Source organism: Hippocampus bargibanti, linkage group LG04 (assembly GCF_051943395.1).
Source record: "Hippocampus bargibanti isolate YZ-2025 linkage group LG04, ASM5194339v1, whole genome shotgun sequence".
In the NCBI taxonomy this organism is placed as follows: Eukaryota; Metazoa; Chordata; class Actinopteri; order Syngnathiformes; family Syngnathidae; genus Hippocampus; species Hippocampus bargibanti.
The window spans coordinates 29,839,446-29,857,969 of record NC_142737.1 but is presented as its reverse complement, the minus strand read 5'-3'; the positions used below and the strand labels follow the sequence as shown (position 1 = coordinate 29,857,969).

Genomic DNA, 18,524 nt, shown 5'->3' with positions numbered 1-18,524 from the left:
TTTATTTACAAAAATATTTTACAACAGAGTGACATTTTCCTTACAGTTCAAAGTGATATATATACATTCAAACAAAATACATTTTCAATGTGACTTTAAAGGACAACGGACATCACTTTTTGGTTTCCTAACTGACATCAGAAAAACGTTTCATAGCATCTAAAATACCCAAAACACGCAGCCTGATATTTTTAGTCAAATGGAAAACACCAATAAAAATGACCCAAAGTGACCCAAAACTGCCACCAATTCGCTCAAAACTGGGGAGATTCAGAAAGTTCCGCCCCCTTGTTTGTGACGTCACGCCAGGGTACTCCTTCACAAACTGCCTTGCTCCAGAATCAAAACAATGGCTTCAGAGAGTTCAGATTCAGAGAATTGTTGTTACTCATCCAGTTATGAATATGATTCAAATAGTTCTGAAGTGGAAGACATAAATGTTTGCAATTAAAGAAGTCCTTCCGTATCAATTCGAGCCGTCTGCAAGCGATGAAACCGGTGAAGATCTGGACTCCGATGTAGCGCCCAAAAAATACACAAGATGGCGCACAAGCTCAGTTGGAAATGGGCTGAATAGTCTGGTGATTTGTGTGAACTTACACCTACTTTATGCGTGTTACCGCCATTGGCTGCGACACAACGATTCACTATCGCATTATTTATGTAGTTTCCCTTCTAATTTTGCGATCAACATGGTGTTTTCAGACGAAAAAAAGTACCCAGTCGCTTTCTCGGTCAGAGGCCGAGATTCCGAATATCACGTCACTTCGGGCATCGTTATCACTCGAAAACAAGACTTCATGAATATTTAGTGCGAGTCTTAAAACGTAATATATAGCTATGTGCGGTGGAAACTTTGTAAAATGTGCTCAGTAGAAGTCATTTGAAGTGATTTTACAAATTATGGACACAACTTGTCCGGGGGTGTCGTTTGTCCTTTAAAGGACAACCGACACCATTTTTTGTTTCCTAACTGACATCAGAAAAACATTTTATAGCATCTAAAATACCCAAAATACGCAGGCTGATGTTTTTAGCCAAATGCAAAACACCAATAAAAATGACTTAAAGTGTGCTAAAACTGCAACAAATTGAGCTGCGAATTGGGGGTTTTCAGAAAGTCCCACCCCCAGTTCGTGACATCACACCAAGATGTCTTGCCTTGCTCGAGAATCAAAACAATGGTTTCAGACTCGGAGAAGATGCTTTCTTGTTACTCATCCAGTTATGAATATGATTCAAATACAGTAAAGTCTCGTTATATCGATATTCAAGGGAGTCCGAAAAAATATCGATATAACCGGGACTATCGATATATCCGATCCTGCGCCGAACTGCATTAAACAAAAGCCGCCAAAAGAGGGCAGCCAAGCGCCATATAAGAAACGGAGCTGGCCATTAGCTCCCTTTTTTTTTGGGAGATGTTCCCCCAATGTTGCCTCAAAATGGCACATATAATTCTTTAATGATTGTAAACATGTATGCTTTAATCTTCAGAACTACAGTGTATTTGAAACATATTCATAACTGGATGTGTAACAAGAAAGCATATTATCCGAATCTGAAGCCATTGTTTGGATTCACAAGCAATGCAAGACGTCTTGGCGTAAAGTCATTTTTATTTGCATTTGAATAAAAAGTGACATCGGCTGTCCTTTAATACACAGTATGGAGTGTTAATAATTTTCAAAATCATCGCGCTTCAGCAGACAAAACAAGAAACATTGTTGCAAAAAACGATTGCATTCATATACAGTACAGTGGGCATGGACATAACACAACAGGGAAACTGCAACGCTTACATCTTACTGTATTATGTATACAATTTAAAAAAGTCATCAATCTTCTTCTGCTTCCCATTTTTACCTTTGAACACAAACACTTCAATCTCGTCTGCTACACACGAGGTAGCGTCTGAAAATGAAAATGGCTCTGCTACACGGGTGCTGGGCACGTAACCAAGTCACCTGACCAAGTCGACCAATGGCGCGACTGATGGCGTGACACGTAACCAAGACACGTGACCAAGTTGACCAATGGCGCGACCGATGTCGTGTCACGTGACAAAGTCACACGGCCAAGTCGACCAATAGGGCGACCGATGGCGGCTCATGTGACCAAGTCGACCAATGGCGCGACCGATGGCGGCTCACGTAACAAGACACGTGACCAAGTTGACCAATGGCGCGACGGATATATCGATATAAACAACAAAAATGGCCGGCGGGGGATGAAAAGGAGCACCGTAATAACCGGATTATCGTCATAACCGGGTATCGTACTAAACGGTACTAATTATACATAAAAAGACTAGAAATGTGCAAGGGCAATGAAAATAGTATCGTAATAAGCGGTACTATCGATATAACCGATATCGATATAATGAGATTTTACTGTAGTTCTGAAGAGGAAAGCATAAATGTTTACAATCGATGAAAGGAGTCCTTCCATATCAATTCGAGCCGTCAATGACAGCAATGTAGCGTCCCAGACAAAGGCAGAAGATGGCGCCCAAGCTCTGTTGGAAATGGACTGATTTGTCTGCTGGGAATTTGTGTCAGCGAATATCAAATAGTTGTCTTGGTGCAACACACAACGATTCACCTTTGCGTTATTTATGTGTTTTCCTTCTAATTTCGCCATCAACACGGATCAACACGAAGTTTTCAGACCAAACAAAGTACCGCAAAATGCATTGTGTGCCGCTTTCTTGGTCAGGGGCGTTCCAAATGTGACGTCACGTGGGCATCGTCATCAACTTGAAAACAAGACTTCCTGAATATTCAGCGCGAGTCTTAAAACATAAAATATAGCTTTATCCGGTGTAATCTTTGTAAAATACGCTCAGTAGAAGTCATTTGGAGTGATTTTACAAATTATGGAGACAACTTGTCCGGAGGCGTCGGTTGTCCTTTAAGGAAAGGGAACAAATGTGCAATACTTTAGTGTGAAAACTTTTGAAAGGCACCATTATCTCAAATAAATTATTCACATAAATTATTGAATTTTGGAGCAGATGAGTGTATTTTTTTTCTTTGTTCTGTAAGCTTATACCTTTTAAAGGCATCTGGCAAAGTCGTAGGATAGGAGAGTGAGGTCTTCTCTTCGGTGGGAAGTTTCTGCTCCACAATGTAAGTGTGGTCATCCACAACCACAGACATCATGGCAGGCAGAAAGCGGGTCATTAGCTCCAAATCCTGAGTGCCAGTGTGTGCCAAGTACAAAACAAAAACAAAATCACTTACAATCTGTTTACTGAAACCAAACCAAGCACATGTTGCACAAGTACTCATGGAGAGAATTTTACAGTACATACCAAACGAGGTTCTTTGAAAACTTGACTGTCAATCATATCCCACGCTCCTTGACCAAGAGACAGCATCCTGAGAAGCAACATCAGATCGGGACTATCCTGTTGACAAATAGAGCAGCATGTTTTCAGATGATTGTTTGGATCCGTTTTCAAAAAAGTTGTTTCAGAAAGAAGTAGGACTGACAAGAAAGACAGCACTTGAGGAAAATAATCTGTTTGATAAAAGTTTGGACTTAATATCAAGATATCAACTAACAGTAGGTGCAGAGTAATGTAATCATCCCAAGGTTTCTACATTTTGAAGCGAAAGTTAAATTCTAGAGTCTAGAAAAGTAAAGTCCAGAATCGAGACTTTACTTTTGTGGCCGTGTGAGATAAATGACAAGCATCAAGTTTTAGCAATCTGACGGAAAAATATTTTTGGTTGGTTCTGTTTCCATGACTATGTGATCTTACCACGAAAGTCATTTCGGAAGTCATTTAGCAAAGTTTTTTTCTTTCAATAATGTGAACACATTTACTCAAAGCGTGTTCATATGAACACAGATAAATTCATTTAAAAAAAGGCTTTGTAAGAGTCGATGGGAAACCTGTCAGTCATTATTGTATGTCGATAAAAAGGTTTCTTCAGCCGTCTTCTGTACTTCTTTGAAGGTGTCGGACGTTTCGCGTCTTGTCCAAGACGCTTTGTCAGCGAACTAAAAATTTTTGCTGGTAGCTTTGGTCCCATAGATATATCCCTACTGTCCAAAGGTGGCGGTGCCGGACCTCTGCTATTATAGGTCCCTGCTCTCAGGTTGGGGGGAGCAGAGGATTATTCCCTGAGGCTACATTGATCACTCTATTGTCTGTGTGTGTGTGTGTGTGTGTATATATATATATATATATATATATATATATATATGTGTATGTGTGTGTATATACGTATATATATATATACAGTAAAGTCTCGTTATATCGATATTCAAGGGAGTCCGAAAAAATATCGATATAACCGGGACTATCGATATATCCGACCCTGTTTGCATGTAATTTTCTCCGTGCGTACATAGAAATAGTATCGATATAACCGGGACTATCGATATATCCGATATCGATATAACGAGAGTTTACTGTATATATATATATAGTGATATCATGAGAGGCTGGCTCTCAGTGGGACGGGACAAGAAGTGCAATGGACGACGGATAAATGGCCCTCATCCTTTCCCGCATGTCCCCCACATGCTCGATGAGGGTACGTTGTCGGCACGGCTGCTCTTCCCAAGCCTCTTTGGCGATATCCAGCAGTCCCTGGGGTCTGTCAGAATACAACAACTCAAAGGGTGAGAAACCGGTAGAAGACTGTGGTACCTCCCTCACGGCAAACAGCAAGTACGGGAGCAGTTGATCCCAGTTTCGGCCATCTTCTTTGATAACTTTCCTCATCATGTCCTTGAGTGTCTTGTTGAATCGTTCTACCAATCCATCTGTCTGTGGGTGGTAGATGGAGGTTCTCAGTTGCTTGACCTTGAGCAGGGCACACAGGTCCTTCATGACCTTGGACATAAAGGGGCTTCACTGGTCGGTCAGTATCTCCTTTGGGATCCCTACCCGGCTGGCGAGAGGAAACAGTTGCTTTGCGATCTGCTTTGTGGTAGCCTTTCTGAGGGGAACAGCTTCTGGGAACCGAGTGGCATAATCCATCATAACCAAAATATACTGGTGTCCCCTAGCACTTTTTGGTAGAGGTGTGACTATGTCCAGCCCAAGCCTCTGAAAAGGGGTCTCAATGATGGGTAAGGGAATGAGCGGGTTTCTGTATGTGGACTTGGGCGCCACCTGTTGGCACTCGGGGCAAGAACGACAATAGTTCTCCACATCCTTGTGCACCCCTGGCCAGAAGAACCGTTGCAAGATTCTCTCTTTTGTCTTTTCAACCCCTAGGTGTCCCCCTAGCAGGTGTGTGTGTGCCAAGTCCAGTACTGTAGCTCGGTGTGGTTGTGGTACAAGAAGTTGTTCACGTACTTCATCATTTTGCTTCGTCACCTGGTATAATAGCCCGCAATCAACCGCAAAATGGAGGTATGTGGGGCTTGTCCTTTCCCCCAGTACCACACCCTCTAAAACCTGCACATTCTTCATGGCGTTGGCAAGGGTAGGATCCTGTAACTGGGCTGTACCATACCGGCCTGTTAGAGGAGGCAGCTTCTGAGTCCCTGGGTTCTCATCACTACTGGAAGCCGGGAGATTTTCTGGGGCTGGAGTTTCTTCGGCGGTCTCTGGGCCAGACTCCGTCTCCGGTGGTGCATCTGCTGTCCATAGGAGAGCACAGGCTGGGGAGAGTGAATCAGAGGGGTAGGCTTGGGTATTCACTACACGCGTCTTACCTCTCCCCTTCCGAGGTAGTCGGGCCAGTCTTTCCTGTGTTTCTCTCCACAGTGGGTGAAAGGCCGGACAGTCGCATCCAATCAGGAGGGGGACAGGGAGAGAGTCAACCACACCGGCTACCGTGCGGATGATTCCCTTGGTTGTGGTCATGGTGAGTTCAGTAGTGTGGTACTCTCTGGTGTCTCCGTGGACGCAGGAGACTGGAAGGGTTTTCTCTGGAGACAACCTGGTTGGATCGACCAGCGTTTGGCGCACCAAGGTGACCAGGCTTCCGGAGTCCAGCAGGACTTCAACATCCTGTTGATTCACTGTCACCGGACAGGTGGGGGGCCTTGTTAGTGAGCTGTCACTCCCCCCCAGGAGGGAGGCATAATGAGCAGGGTGGGCACTGGAAGAGTCAACGGACGGCATGGACTCTTCCGTTGGTTTTCCACACTGCCATGAGATGTGTCCCGTCTCTCCGCATCTGTAGCATCGTCTGGTTTCGGTGCCACTGGGCGTCCGCCACTGCCTGGGTGGACCTCTGACACCACCTGGAGCAATCTTGGCTGTGTTGGCAGTCTTGGGCAACTTTGGGCGGGCCATTTCAGTCCGGGGTGGGGATGTGTTGCCGGTTTCCCTCTTGGTCGTTCGCAGCATCTCCGCTGTGGCCTGGTACTGCTCCACCGCTGCCACTGTTTGACACGCAGTAGTCAGCGACTGCTGACTGATTATCCTTTTCGCCTCACAGGGCAGGGCTCGTAAGTAGCGATCCACGACAATGGCCTCGACCACCTCAGCTGCCGTGCTCCTTTCCGGTTCCAGCCACTTCCGTGCGATGCGGGCCAATTCGTGCATCTGTGCCCGTGGAGGTTGGTCTGGCTGGAAAGTCCAGGTGTGGAAGCGGTGTGCCATCCCGAACTTGGTGAGCCCATGTCTGCTGAGAATTTCAGCTTTTAAATAGTCGTAGTCTTCTGCTCTGTCTGCGGTCAAGTCCAGGACAGCATTCAGCGATTCCCCTGTCAGGAAGGGTGCAAGCAATCCCACCCACTGCTGCTTGGGCCACTTTTCTTGAGTGGCTGTTGCTTCAAATGTATGCAGGTACGCCTCAATATCATCCGTCACCCCCATCTTGGCTAAAAAAATCCCCCGCCTTCACCCGGGGCATGTTCTTGGCGGCCATTTGTTTTTGCCAGAGCAATTCCTCTGCCTTCAGTTCATTGGCTCTCCTTTGCTCCTCCAGGAGAGCCAAATTGGCCTGATATTGGGCTTCCTGACTTGCAAGCAGGGTTTTCAAAATGTCCTCCATTTTTTTTTTTTTTTTTTTTTTTGTAATTGAGGATATTTTCAATTTAGAAAAACCATAACACAAACCATCAATGTCCATGCACTTACTAACGCTTGTCCAGTGCCCGCATTCTCCACCATATGTGATATCATGAGAGGCTGGCTCTCAGCGGGACGGGACAAGAAGTGCAATGGACGACAGGTTTGGATACAAACAAAGGTTTTAATCAAAGGTTTCAGGGGGGATTCACAAGCAACAAAGGTTTGAATAGTGTCTCTTCCAATACTTAAATCAAAATAAAGTCTCTTCTGAGGTAAAACTGAAGACGGAGTTCTTTTCCAAGAGTCTCTAGGCCTCACCCCTCTTGATGTCCTCCTCATGTAGCCTAGCCACCTTAGCAAGGTCCAACCCCAATGTCTTGTCGTGTGGTCCCAACTGGCAATGAGTTCCACGCAGCAATCAACTTCTTCACAGAGCACAGCAATCGAGCTTGTCTTTCCCCAACCTCCACACTCAGAGGCTCTCTGCCTTAAGAGCCTTGCCTGCCAATCCCGCCCTGATCAGCTGCAGGTGTGTGGTTTTAATTGCTGCCTTCCATCAGATGGGGCCAAGACTCTCTCTGGGTGGAGCCATCTTAGGGGGATGTATTTGCCCTCCAGGACACAGCCTCTCGTGACATCACAATATATATATATATATATATATATATATATATATATATATATATATATATATATATATATATATATATATATATATATATATATATATATATATATATATACACACACAGTATGTGTATAGGCCAAAGAATCATTGATGTACCACTCCTGTACGACTGAGAGCTTACACACACATTATGGTATGGTGCTGTAAAATAGTACGTACTTGCCCCCTTCTAGATTTCTGTGTTCTTTACATATTTGTCACATACAAATGTTTGAATTAATCAAACTCATTTTAATATCTCACAGAGGCAACTCAAGGAAAAAGAAAATGTAGTATATGTAGTAGTATAGGCAAAAATGTTCCCTATGTGTTGATACCGACTTCAACAACATGACTGCACCCTGAAATAAATTAAAAGCTTTCTGATTCTGATTCAAAATTGAGGAAAGTCACAACGTTATGACTTTATACTGAAGCAAACATTTTATTCCGTCTAAAATGGTGTTGTTTGCTGCAGAAACGTAAACTTTTAATTTTACATAATGTCAACTGAAGTGCTTCCAATTAAAGACTTTAAATAAACGTGGATTGTTTTGCTTACCCTGGGTAAAGCATCCTGGCTAAGAAGCTCTTGCAGGTTCCTCATAATGGTGAGCACCAGGGTGTTCGAAGCAAATGGGTCACAAAGGATCATCGACAGGTCCCTGAAAAGTACAGAGGGCCATCAACAAGCATTGATAAGCCACGGCCACTTTGTCTGTATGTATTTATGTATGTATTTATTCATGTATGTATTTATTTATGTATGTATTTATTTATTTATGTATTTATGTATTTATGTGCTTATTTATTTATTTATTTATTTTACCCAAGGACTTGCTCTTGTCCTTTCTTGACTCCATCTAAGAACCCTTGCAACTCTCTGGCTCGCTTTCCATCCACAAATTTCTCTCGGATGCAAGCATCTAAGCACCAAGTAAACTGAAAAATAATTAAAAACAATTCATTGAAATCATGAATCCCAATGCTTAATTACTAATGAAAAAAAAGCTATGCCTTCTTACTTTGTGGCAGGGGTCAACAGAACATATTTCACTGATGTCCAAATCATGGAGAGACATGAGCAGTTCTGCTCGAAGAGTGCAGTAGTGAACATTTCGTGTTCGTAGGAACAGTGTCCGCAAAAACTGCAAGACCATATCATAAAGCTTTACATTCTTCCCAATCATCTGGGTCAGCTTCAGGACCACCTGTCACGCACACACAAACAAAATAGTTTGAGTAAACATCTCTGGAGAATATTGTGTTTGAGTTTATTGGTACAGACGCTCCCCAACTTACGAACGAGATACTTTTCAAACGGTCGTTCGTACGATGAATTTGTTCATAGGTTGCTTCAGTGCTATATTTTGTATGGAATGTATTTTTAAGGGACAATAGACGCCTCCGGATAAGTTGTGTCCATAATTTGTAAAATCACTTCAAATGACGTCTACTGACGTATTTTACAAAGATTCCACCGCATATAGCTATATTTTACGTTTTAAGACTCACCCTGAATATTCAGGAAGTCTTGTTTTTGAGTTGGTGACGATACCTACCGTGATGTCACGTCTGGAACGCCCCTGACCGAGAAAGCAATACACAATGCAGTTTGGGTACTTTGTTCGGTCTGAAAACTTCGTGTTGATCCGTGTTGATGGCGAAATGTGAAGGAAAACACATAAATAACGCGATGGTGAATCGTTGTGTGTTGCACCAAGACTACTATTTGATAATAGCTGACACAAATTCCCAGCAAACAAATCAGCCCATTTCTAACAGAGCTTGGGCGCCATTTTGTGCATTTTGTGGGACACTACATTGCAGTCCTGACGGCTCGAATTGATACGCAAGCACTTCTTTAATCGATTGCAAACATTTATGCTTTCTTCTTTAGACTATTTGAATCATATTCATAACTGGATGAGTAACAAGAAAGCATCTTCACCGAATCTGAAGCCATTGTTTTGATTCTCGAGCAAGGCAAGACGCTGTGCGTGACGTCACGAACAAGGGGCCGGGACCTTCTGAGGTCATTTTGAAGTAGTTTTGGGACACTTTAAGTCATTTTATTGGTGTTTTTCATTTGACTAAAAATATCAGCTTGCGTGTTTTGGGTATTTTAGATGCTATAAAACGTTTTTCTGATGTCAGTTAATAAACAAAAAAATGGTGTTGGTTGTCACCCTCTTCTGCCTCTTTTTGGTCCTACACGACGTTTTCAGACCAAAGTACAGCAAATTGCATTGACGTGATGGAAGGACTGCTACAATGTGTCCTTTTTTCGGTCAGGGGCGTTCCTTCAGTGACGTAACGTACGGACTCGTCACCAACTCAAAAACAAGACTTCCGGAATATTCAGCGCGAGTCTTAAAACGTAAAATATAGCTATATGCGGTGGAATTTTTGTAAAATACGCTCAGTAGAAGTCATTTGAAGACATTTTACAAATTATGGACACAACTTGTCCGGAGACGTCAGTTGTCCTTTAAGGCTTATATAAGGATGTTTAAGGTTTATATTAGTATGTTTAAGGCTTGTTTAAGTAACCTGGTTTGTACTGAAAAACAAACATTGAGTAAAATACCTGGATACGCTCTATAAAGATACAGTACGTATTAACTTGATTTTTGAAGTTTTAAAAAAGCAGCATTGTGTTGCATTATATCATGGTGCCCCCTGCACGGCTGCCTCTACAGCAGCTCCTAAACCTGTTTGAGTCCCTTTCCGTCCGACTATTTTGTTTATGTATTTGTCCGATCGTGTTTTATGTATTTTTGTCCCCGAAACCTCTGGTGAGGAAATGGGCATCTTTTCATTTCTGCTCATCTCCGTTTTACTTTTTTGTGACTTCCGTGAACTGGGAAACAACTCGCACACACGATGCACGAGCAATGGCGATAACGCAACATCAGATGGAGTACCATGAAACCAGTTTGCTGCTCCTCACGAAAGCACGGCTGTCGGCGATCACTCCGGGGACACACACGCTGAGTTGGAGGGCTTCCAACTCATATGTGCGAACACGAATGCAGGGAGCGGTAAGAAGAAAGAAAGGGGATTTGCTGTGTTTGTGAACGACAAATGGTGCAATTCCTGGGCACTTGGGACATTGAACATTTTTCGACATACCCGCAAAATGTTTGTATATACTTTTGTACATGAATGTTCGTAAGTAGGGGAGCGTTTGTATTTACACCCACCTCGCCTTGACGACGCATTTTGGGAGATGGACTGAAGAAATTATGCAGAATAGAGAGATCACTGCTGAAGAGAGCGGTTTCTTTTTCCACAATATACTGTTTTAGGAGAGGTGAAACCTCATCCCCAAATAGGGCCTGGTTGTCCTGCCAGATCTGCCTTTTCACCTCCACAGCACACACTTTGTAAAGTTCCTTGTCAGCCATGACCATTTTCAATTTCTTCTCTGGTACCTGGAAGAGTACACAGTTTGTTGGATGTTGCTTTTGTAACCCTTTATGAAGAAAAACAGTGGTCACCAACCTTCTTGAAAGTGATATTTACTGCTTGGATGCTGCTTAATGTGAAAAGCTGCTTGTTTGACATACATTTTTGAAATCAGAATCAGAATCAGAATAATATATTTGCTTAACTTACCATTTATTAATTAATGTCACTTGTCAACAGAATATTCTATTAGAGATGGCTTTAAGTGACCCTAAAACAGTGGTTCTCTCCGAGGGGAGGCGTGAGGGTCCTGGCTCTCTGTCAAACTTAGAATTAATGTTGAAATACTTATACAGTGAGACCTCGGTTTAAGAACCCCTCGGCTTACGAACTTTTCGGTTTCCGAATGTTAAATTAATGAAAATTTTACCTTGGCATACAAACTATTTTTCGGGAAACACACGGAGCGTCACAATGAGTGATGTCATTCGCGAACGAGCCGGTTCTTGGAGCAGGATCTCTTAACTCTTTCCTCCCTAGCAGGCATTTTGCATTTCTTCCCCCACAGTCTACAGAGCCTGCAGCCTAGCTTTGTAGTGTGCTCCCTGAGTGGCTTCAGCAGGAAATTCATAACAAACATGTGTGTTCAAATAAACTGTTATAACTTCTTTATTTGTTGTTCAATCTTTATGAAACTTTCAGTACAGTTTCATAACATATAATAGAATAAGATAAAGTTTTTTTCGTGAAATTGATTGAAGTTTTAAAAAATTATTGCAATGTTAATATTTTTTTTCCAAAACCTGCAAATTACAACAAAATGCATTCACAACAAGTCACATATGCATGAAATAAACCTAGAATGCATTTAAAATAATTCAGGATGTTTTTATTTGTGGTATGGTTTAAAACATGGAATGCATAGGTTCACATTGCATTGCTCACAACCTGTTCTTGGCTCGCGACAAATTTTCTTCTTTGCACACTCTTTCCATGTTCTCTTTTTATCCAATTCTACTGGCCAATGAAGGAGGGCAGCAGTGTCATTCTCCTTCATGCATTCTCTTTTTCTTTTCCTTCTGTAATTGCCAAACAACTGATGAGCTAAGTTTGTCCTGAATTTTAACTGAGTCCTTTTTCGGAGGCGACCTGTTCTGGTTTTCACTTGATGGTTTGGAGAGAGTTTCATCAGTATAAATCCATTGCAAATACAAATATTCACTAGAAACCAGAACAGGTATTTCCACCATTTGAGTGATTTCCTGGAGATAGCGTGTGCAGCACGTAGTTGATCAGCCCGAAAGTATTTGAATGGTGATAGAAGTTCATCAATGCAACAGTCACGAATGTGTCAGATGCCAAAATGTCTTCATCAACATGGTCATCTATTTCATTCTCATCAGGATCTGGAAAGATATACAGTACATGGGTATTTTAGAAAAAAAAACATATGGACCTCTGTTTCAATAACCATATTGAGAATGCAAAGCTATGAGGTACTGCTATTCGTGGAAAATTATTCGCATCGGGTACCAAGTCAGGATCAACAATATAATCATGAAAATAGCGTTAGCGTTAAAATGTTCCGAATTCGGGACATTCCTTATTTTTAATATTTCTCGGTAAATAAACAAGTTAGCGTTAGTTTATGCATTTCAGTATCAAGGTAAACCTGAATAGCTCATAAAATAGTTACAACATATACTTACGTGGTATTTCATCCATGACGAAAAATAGAAGGCGCTTTGAAGATGGAGAACAAGTTGTGTTGCGCATGAAGGAGATGATGTCACTGACGGATTTAAAAGCAAAGCTGCATATAATCTGTTTTAAAGGGACATGTAACTTGTGCCGCATCAGTTTCAATCAGCACTTGAACTGCTACCTTTCATTTTCTCGAGCTAGAAGCACATTCGTCCGTAAAGGGTTAACATCTATTCACGGCCCGCCTGTAGTCGGCATCCGGCATTATTTGCTATTGCTTTACCCCGACTGGAGGCGTGACTCGGGATACACGGAAGTAAAAACACAACGACTGTAGTCGTTTGCCGGGAGGAATGAGTTAAGTGAACGAAGAGAGCCCGGCTCCTACGAAGGAGCTGGAAATGGCAGGCGACTTTTTTTGTCCTCTATTCCCCACCCCCAGTCTTCGGTTAAAGCCGCACGTAATTGGTCAAGATCTGCGGTAGAGGAGGGAGGGGACACACGCAGCAGGACATATGCAGCAGTGAGGAGGAGGAGTGGTGAGGAGGAGGGGAGTGAGCACATGAACAAAGACAAAAAAACCAAAGTGAAAAGGTGAGAAAATGGATAGAAAAACAGTGAAATTTGGACTCGTTTCAACATTATTGATAGCAACTTCATTGGGCAGAGTGTAGGCTGCAAGATTAAAATATCCCATCAATCAGGCTCCACAACTAACCCGCACAAACCATCTGGACAATTTGAAGAGAAAAGACAAGCAAGGGAACCAGCTATTAATGAGGTTTCTAGTGTGTCTGCCTGCATCAGTTGCAATATCACAACTTCCAAGATGTACAACCTAGAGCTCCTTGAGACACTTTATGCAAAAAGATATCAACCCAGCTAAACAGAACACAATTGATGAGGAACTAGGTAAAATTATTGCAGAGAAAGCACGGCAACTTCACTCGGATATCGTCAAGAGGCAACCTGGAAGTTCGTCATCTATTGATGATTTCAAGGCTAGCCACGGATGGTTCGAGACCTTTAAGCGTACAGGGATTCATACAGGGATTCATAATGCCATTCGTCATGGTGAGGGAGACAGTTCTGACAATAAAGCTGCCAAAGCTTACAAGGAATCATTCCTCAAGATCCTCATTAATGCTGATGAAAACGGCCTTTTTTGGAAAAAGATGCCTAACCGGACTTTCATTACACAGGAAGAGAAGTCCGTCGCTGGGGAAAAGCCAATGAAAGATGGGCTAACCCTCCTTCCTACAGTCCTTATGGAATGTGACTTTCCCTCCCACCTCCTCTTACTCAATTCCATAAAGCCATCAATAACCATCACAAAGGTAGTAAAACGACTATTATACAGTACAGTTTATTTCAATACCATATCACATTTATATATACATAAAATAAGGTATATTTTGTGTCGTTTTAAGGCTTATTTAGTAGAAAATTATGTTTTATGGGCACCTGGGAACGGATTACTCTCATTTTAATGGTTTCCTATGGGAAATTAATGTTTGTAATCCACACTTTTCACATTACACACACTTTCTGGGAACCAATTAAGTTGGTAAGCCAGTGTATCACTTTATATACATTTAAAGACATCCATAACCATGCCCCTCCTCCATCGGTCAGACCTTAAAATTCCCATTATAAGTTTATCTGTGGTTTTATTGTTTTGTGTTTGTGACTGTAGAATCTACAGTATAGTGTCCTTGAGACTTTTGAAAGGTGTTTATAAATAAAATGTATTATTATTATTTTTTTCGGTTGTTTGTTGTTTGACTTCAAGATGGCACCATGAGAGTAGCTGGCTTTATAGCAGCCAGCATGCGTCTAAGAAATAAAAAAAAGGGGGCCAATTGGCCCCCTTGTAATTGGCCCCCTTGTGTCTGAAATTCTAAAATTGATGGGGCCAGATTTAACTAGATTGCCGAAGTATAGTAAATTGATTGAAATAAACCAAAATACATTAATTGAAGCATGATATTTCAATTAAATTGCAATTGAAAAACATTCAAAAAAATATTTTTCTAATATCAACAATTTTAATTCAAGTCAAATAATGTATTAATACATAAAATAAACACATTTTGGATTGGATCGGATTGGATTTTCCTTTATTAGTCTCGCAGTGGAGAAATTTACATTTCACAGCAGCAAAGTTATGAATGGAATGAAATTAAACAAAATTCAGGAGCTGCTGGAAAGGCAGCCACTCTCACGGCGTCGTCTTGAAGTCAAAAGAACAAAAAAACTAAATAACAAATAATGTGACAACACAAAGACACAGCGAGTCATTCATTCTTAAGCACTTTCTGTACCCTCTTTGTTGCATGAAGCAGTTCTAGATGAAATAGGAGAAGATCAAATCATCTTTTCGCCAGTGGATCAGGGACATCATGGTGGAATGTGCACGTCGACTACAAGCTAAATGTTGAAAGCAAACACGCAGCTGTAGCATCCATTGATGAAAAGAGATTGTCTCACATTTCTTGTCCCACATAAATCCGCTTCAATTCCAAGCCGCGACAGTTCAACATACGCATCGGCGCTCTGCTCTGATGCTCCATTTTAAATGTTCTTTAGTTACTACACAATCAATCCTGTGCTATTTTAACATTATACGTTATTACAGAAAAGACAAAGAGAACAGACTTAGCACAATATTTCTTACTAGTGGCTACTTAAGCAAATGTCTTTGCTTTGAAGATTTCCAATGTGCTGCAGCAGCTCTGACATCATTCCCATTAGCCATTAATTTGAATCATTAACAGCAGTTTGCTGGAGCCTTTTACTGAGCGAGTTACTTGTTCTGTAGCCACAAAGGGACATAAGTCTTCTTGTGCCGGTCCCAAGCCCGGATAAATACAGAGGGTTGTGTCAGGAAGGGCATCTGACGTAAAAGCTTGGCCAAAACAAACATGCGGATCATACCTCTGACGATGGAGGTCACTGATTCGCTGTGGCGACCCCTTGAAGGGAAAAGCCGAAAGGAAAAGAAGAACAGCAGTTTGCTGGAACGAATTGTGACTACACCCCGCAGATTTATTCGATGGTTTCTTAAAATACGAAAATGTGTGTTTGTTTGCTGCCTGTTTTTAATGTCTTTTAGGGTTTTACTCCTGTTCGCGCACTCATTTTGCAAACATGCACCATGTTTGATGTATAGACTGCAATGCACCATGGGTAAATGAATATTCGAATATCTCCTTTGACAGTTTCCGGCGGATTATGGAAAAGCTCTAAATATCCTTTACCACGACTTTGGAACGCACCGAAACAAATGCAAGGTGATTATGGCAAGATATTGGGAAGGCAAGATGGCAGACGATGAAAGTTAAAACATCTGATGGAAAACAACGTTTTCAATTGCTGCTTAACTAAATGTGTTTCTAGCTATTATAACAGAAGTATGTCACATGTATTGCAGATCATGTAGCAATATGCACTAATCGTAATAGACATGCTCTTGTGCTGCCGCAGTAGAGATACAAAGTTGCGCCAGTGGGTGTCAAAATGCGTAAATGGCGCGCAAGGGCACGGCCCAGATGCATCCCTGACCTTTCCTTTACTCTTCCTTTTATAACCTTGCAGTTGTGAAATGTAAATTTCTCCACTGCGAGACTAATTAAGGCCAATCCAATCCAATACACTTATTATAATTATTAGTTGAATTAGAGAAATGTGGTTTGCAAGTCTAACAATTTAGTTAATGTAAGAAAAGTTACTAGAAGGGGCAGCAGCAGGGCAGAGACAAAGGAAAAAAAGTACTACTACTACTGGGAATTGCACACTGTATGGTGGTGATGCACAAAGCTCTATGATGTTAATACTTTCTAACAAACTAAGTAAAAACACCTAATATTTAGAATTTATTTTCCAACACTTACCTTGGGCAAATGTTTCAGCACCTGCATCACCACTGGTTGAATGGATTGCATTTTGACCAGTGGAAAGCTTTTCTCCAGCAATTCTTCAAGTTTCCCATATCTAGACATGTATGAAAAACAAAAAAACACATCTGGACTGCCATCTTTTGAAACTGGAGCGGGTGGTGCTGTATGCACTGGTTATTTCCACTCTGGATAGGATGTCAATTGTAATGTCACTTGGAATCAAATGGTTACACTTTTACTCTGGTGTAGAACTGGCTGCCCCTGTAGAGCGCTCACTTGTGCAAAGTTACATCAGGGAAGCCCCTGAAAACAACTTAAACCAGAGGAAATTTTAGCCTCCGCAGGAGGCGGTTTTAACTTTTATTCTGGAGTAAATGCTAGATTGCGGAGAAGCACCAATATTAAATGGGTCACATTAACGCCACAAGGGTAACTTGTTTAGCTGCCGCTAAACACTTGCAAGAGGCACTATAAAATTTGGCATCAGCATAATTAAACTGTTTTTAGCACCCTTGGGCAGTGACTGAGCATTATTTCAAGATGTGGTCATGTTGTTGAAGTCGGTATCAACAGTGTGTTTTCAGGATCAGAATCAGAAAACCTTCTTCGTCCCACAATGCGGTCCACAGCAGCAATTTGAAAGGGGTTGGGGTGGGGGGTGAAAGGATAGAAAAACAAGATTTTCTAAGCACAGTAAAAAAGACGAAGACGAGTCGACTCAGCCATTTCACACAGTGGCATTCTGCCCAATAGCTGATAAAGTGAGGTTTGATAGGAAGCTGGGTCATTATTATTTTCAAACCACTCAGGATACACTTTTTTGGAGCAAAAATGTGTAGAGAGCAGTCAAAAGGGGGCAATAGATAGCCAATTTTCATACCTGTCTTCCTCTTTGCCTTCGGCAATAGTAGCCACTCGCTCCATCAGCTTTTCCCGCAGTTCATCAAAGACTGACTGGTGAAACTCCAACCGGGGTGTTCCGTGAAGATCCAGAAAAGGAAGGGCAGACTGGAGAGTGGGCAACAAGATGCCATTTTCCATCTACAATCATAAGATGTATCAAACCGTCTTAATTAATCAATATCAAGTATCGAAACATGATCATAAAACCCTTAGAATCCCGTCTTTTTTGTCATTGAGGTTGAATCATTTTCATTAAATCTTTACAAATATAGTTTACTCTGAGAAAAAAAAATCTTCATATTTGATTTAGTATTGATGTCTTTTTTTATGAATTTTATGTGTAGTAACAGTCATTCCAAAATTAAATACTGTATTTTCCACACTATAAGGCACTTCAATTTTTTAAAATTCCACTTATATGTGGAAAAAGTTTAAAAAATGTCATTCATTGAAGGTGTGCCTTATAGTCAGGAAAATACTGTACTGCCCCAAATAAAAAGTTTTTTTATTATGCAAAACATTCATATTTACAAAATATTTCAACATGGCTTACGGAGCACTATTTAACTCCTTTACTGCCAGACATGCAAAAATGTGTCCACTCCAGTGCTAGGGGTTTTTCCTCACTTTCACTCAAATTGCAGGACCCAGAGAATATTGAGTTTTAGGACTACATAAACATTCAACACAGCGTTAGAAACCTTAGACTCGCTTCTTTCATCAGAAAAAAAGTTCATTTCTAGCTGATTTGGTTCAGGAGATATTGGCTATTAAAATCTGGCAGTTTCAGGCCAAATGCCCGATTTTTCCCAAAAAGCAAAGAAAAAGAGCTTTTTGTGAAGAAAAACAAATTCAAGCAGAAAGGTGATCAAGGATCATATTTTTAACTTCGAGTGACACCTCAACCACCTGGACAGTTTACTTCTATGAAACAACAAAAGTAAAAAAG

General features: G+C 41.4%; 1 protein-coding gene across 1 annotated transcript in view; it reads right to left on the bottom strand.

Annotated features, from left to right (window-relative positions):
• nelfb (negative elongation factor complex member B) overlaps positions 1-18,524 on the bottom strand; it is a 31,397-nt gene that overhangs the window by 8,932 nt on the left and 3,941 nt on the right. The window contains exons 2-9 of the mRNA XM_088995051.1: positions 17,553-17,713; positions 16,667-16,766; positions 10,865-11,095; positions 8,684-8,869; positions 8,488-8,600; positions 8,221-8,323; positions 3,317-3,412; positions 3,055-3,197 (exon numbers count right to left, since the gene is read on the bottom strand). Coding sequence (XP_088851177.1) covers positions 3,055-3,197; positions 3,317-3,412; positions 8,221-8,323; positions 8,488-8,600; positions 8,684-8,869; positions 10,865-11,095; positions 16,667-16,766; positions 17,553-17,713 — 1,133 coding nt within the window. The remainder of the gene's footprint in view (positions 1-3,054; positions 3,198-3,316; positions 3,413-8,220; positions 8,324-8,487; positions 8,601-8,683; positions 8,870-10,864; positions 11,096-16,666; positions 16,767-17,552; positions 17,714-18,524) is intronic.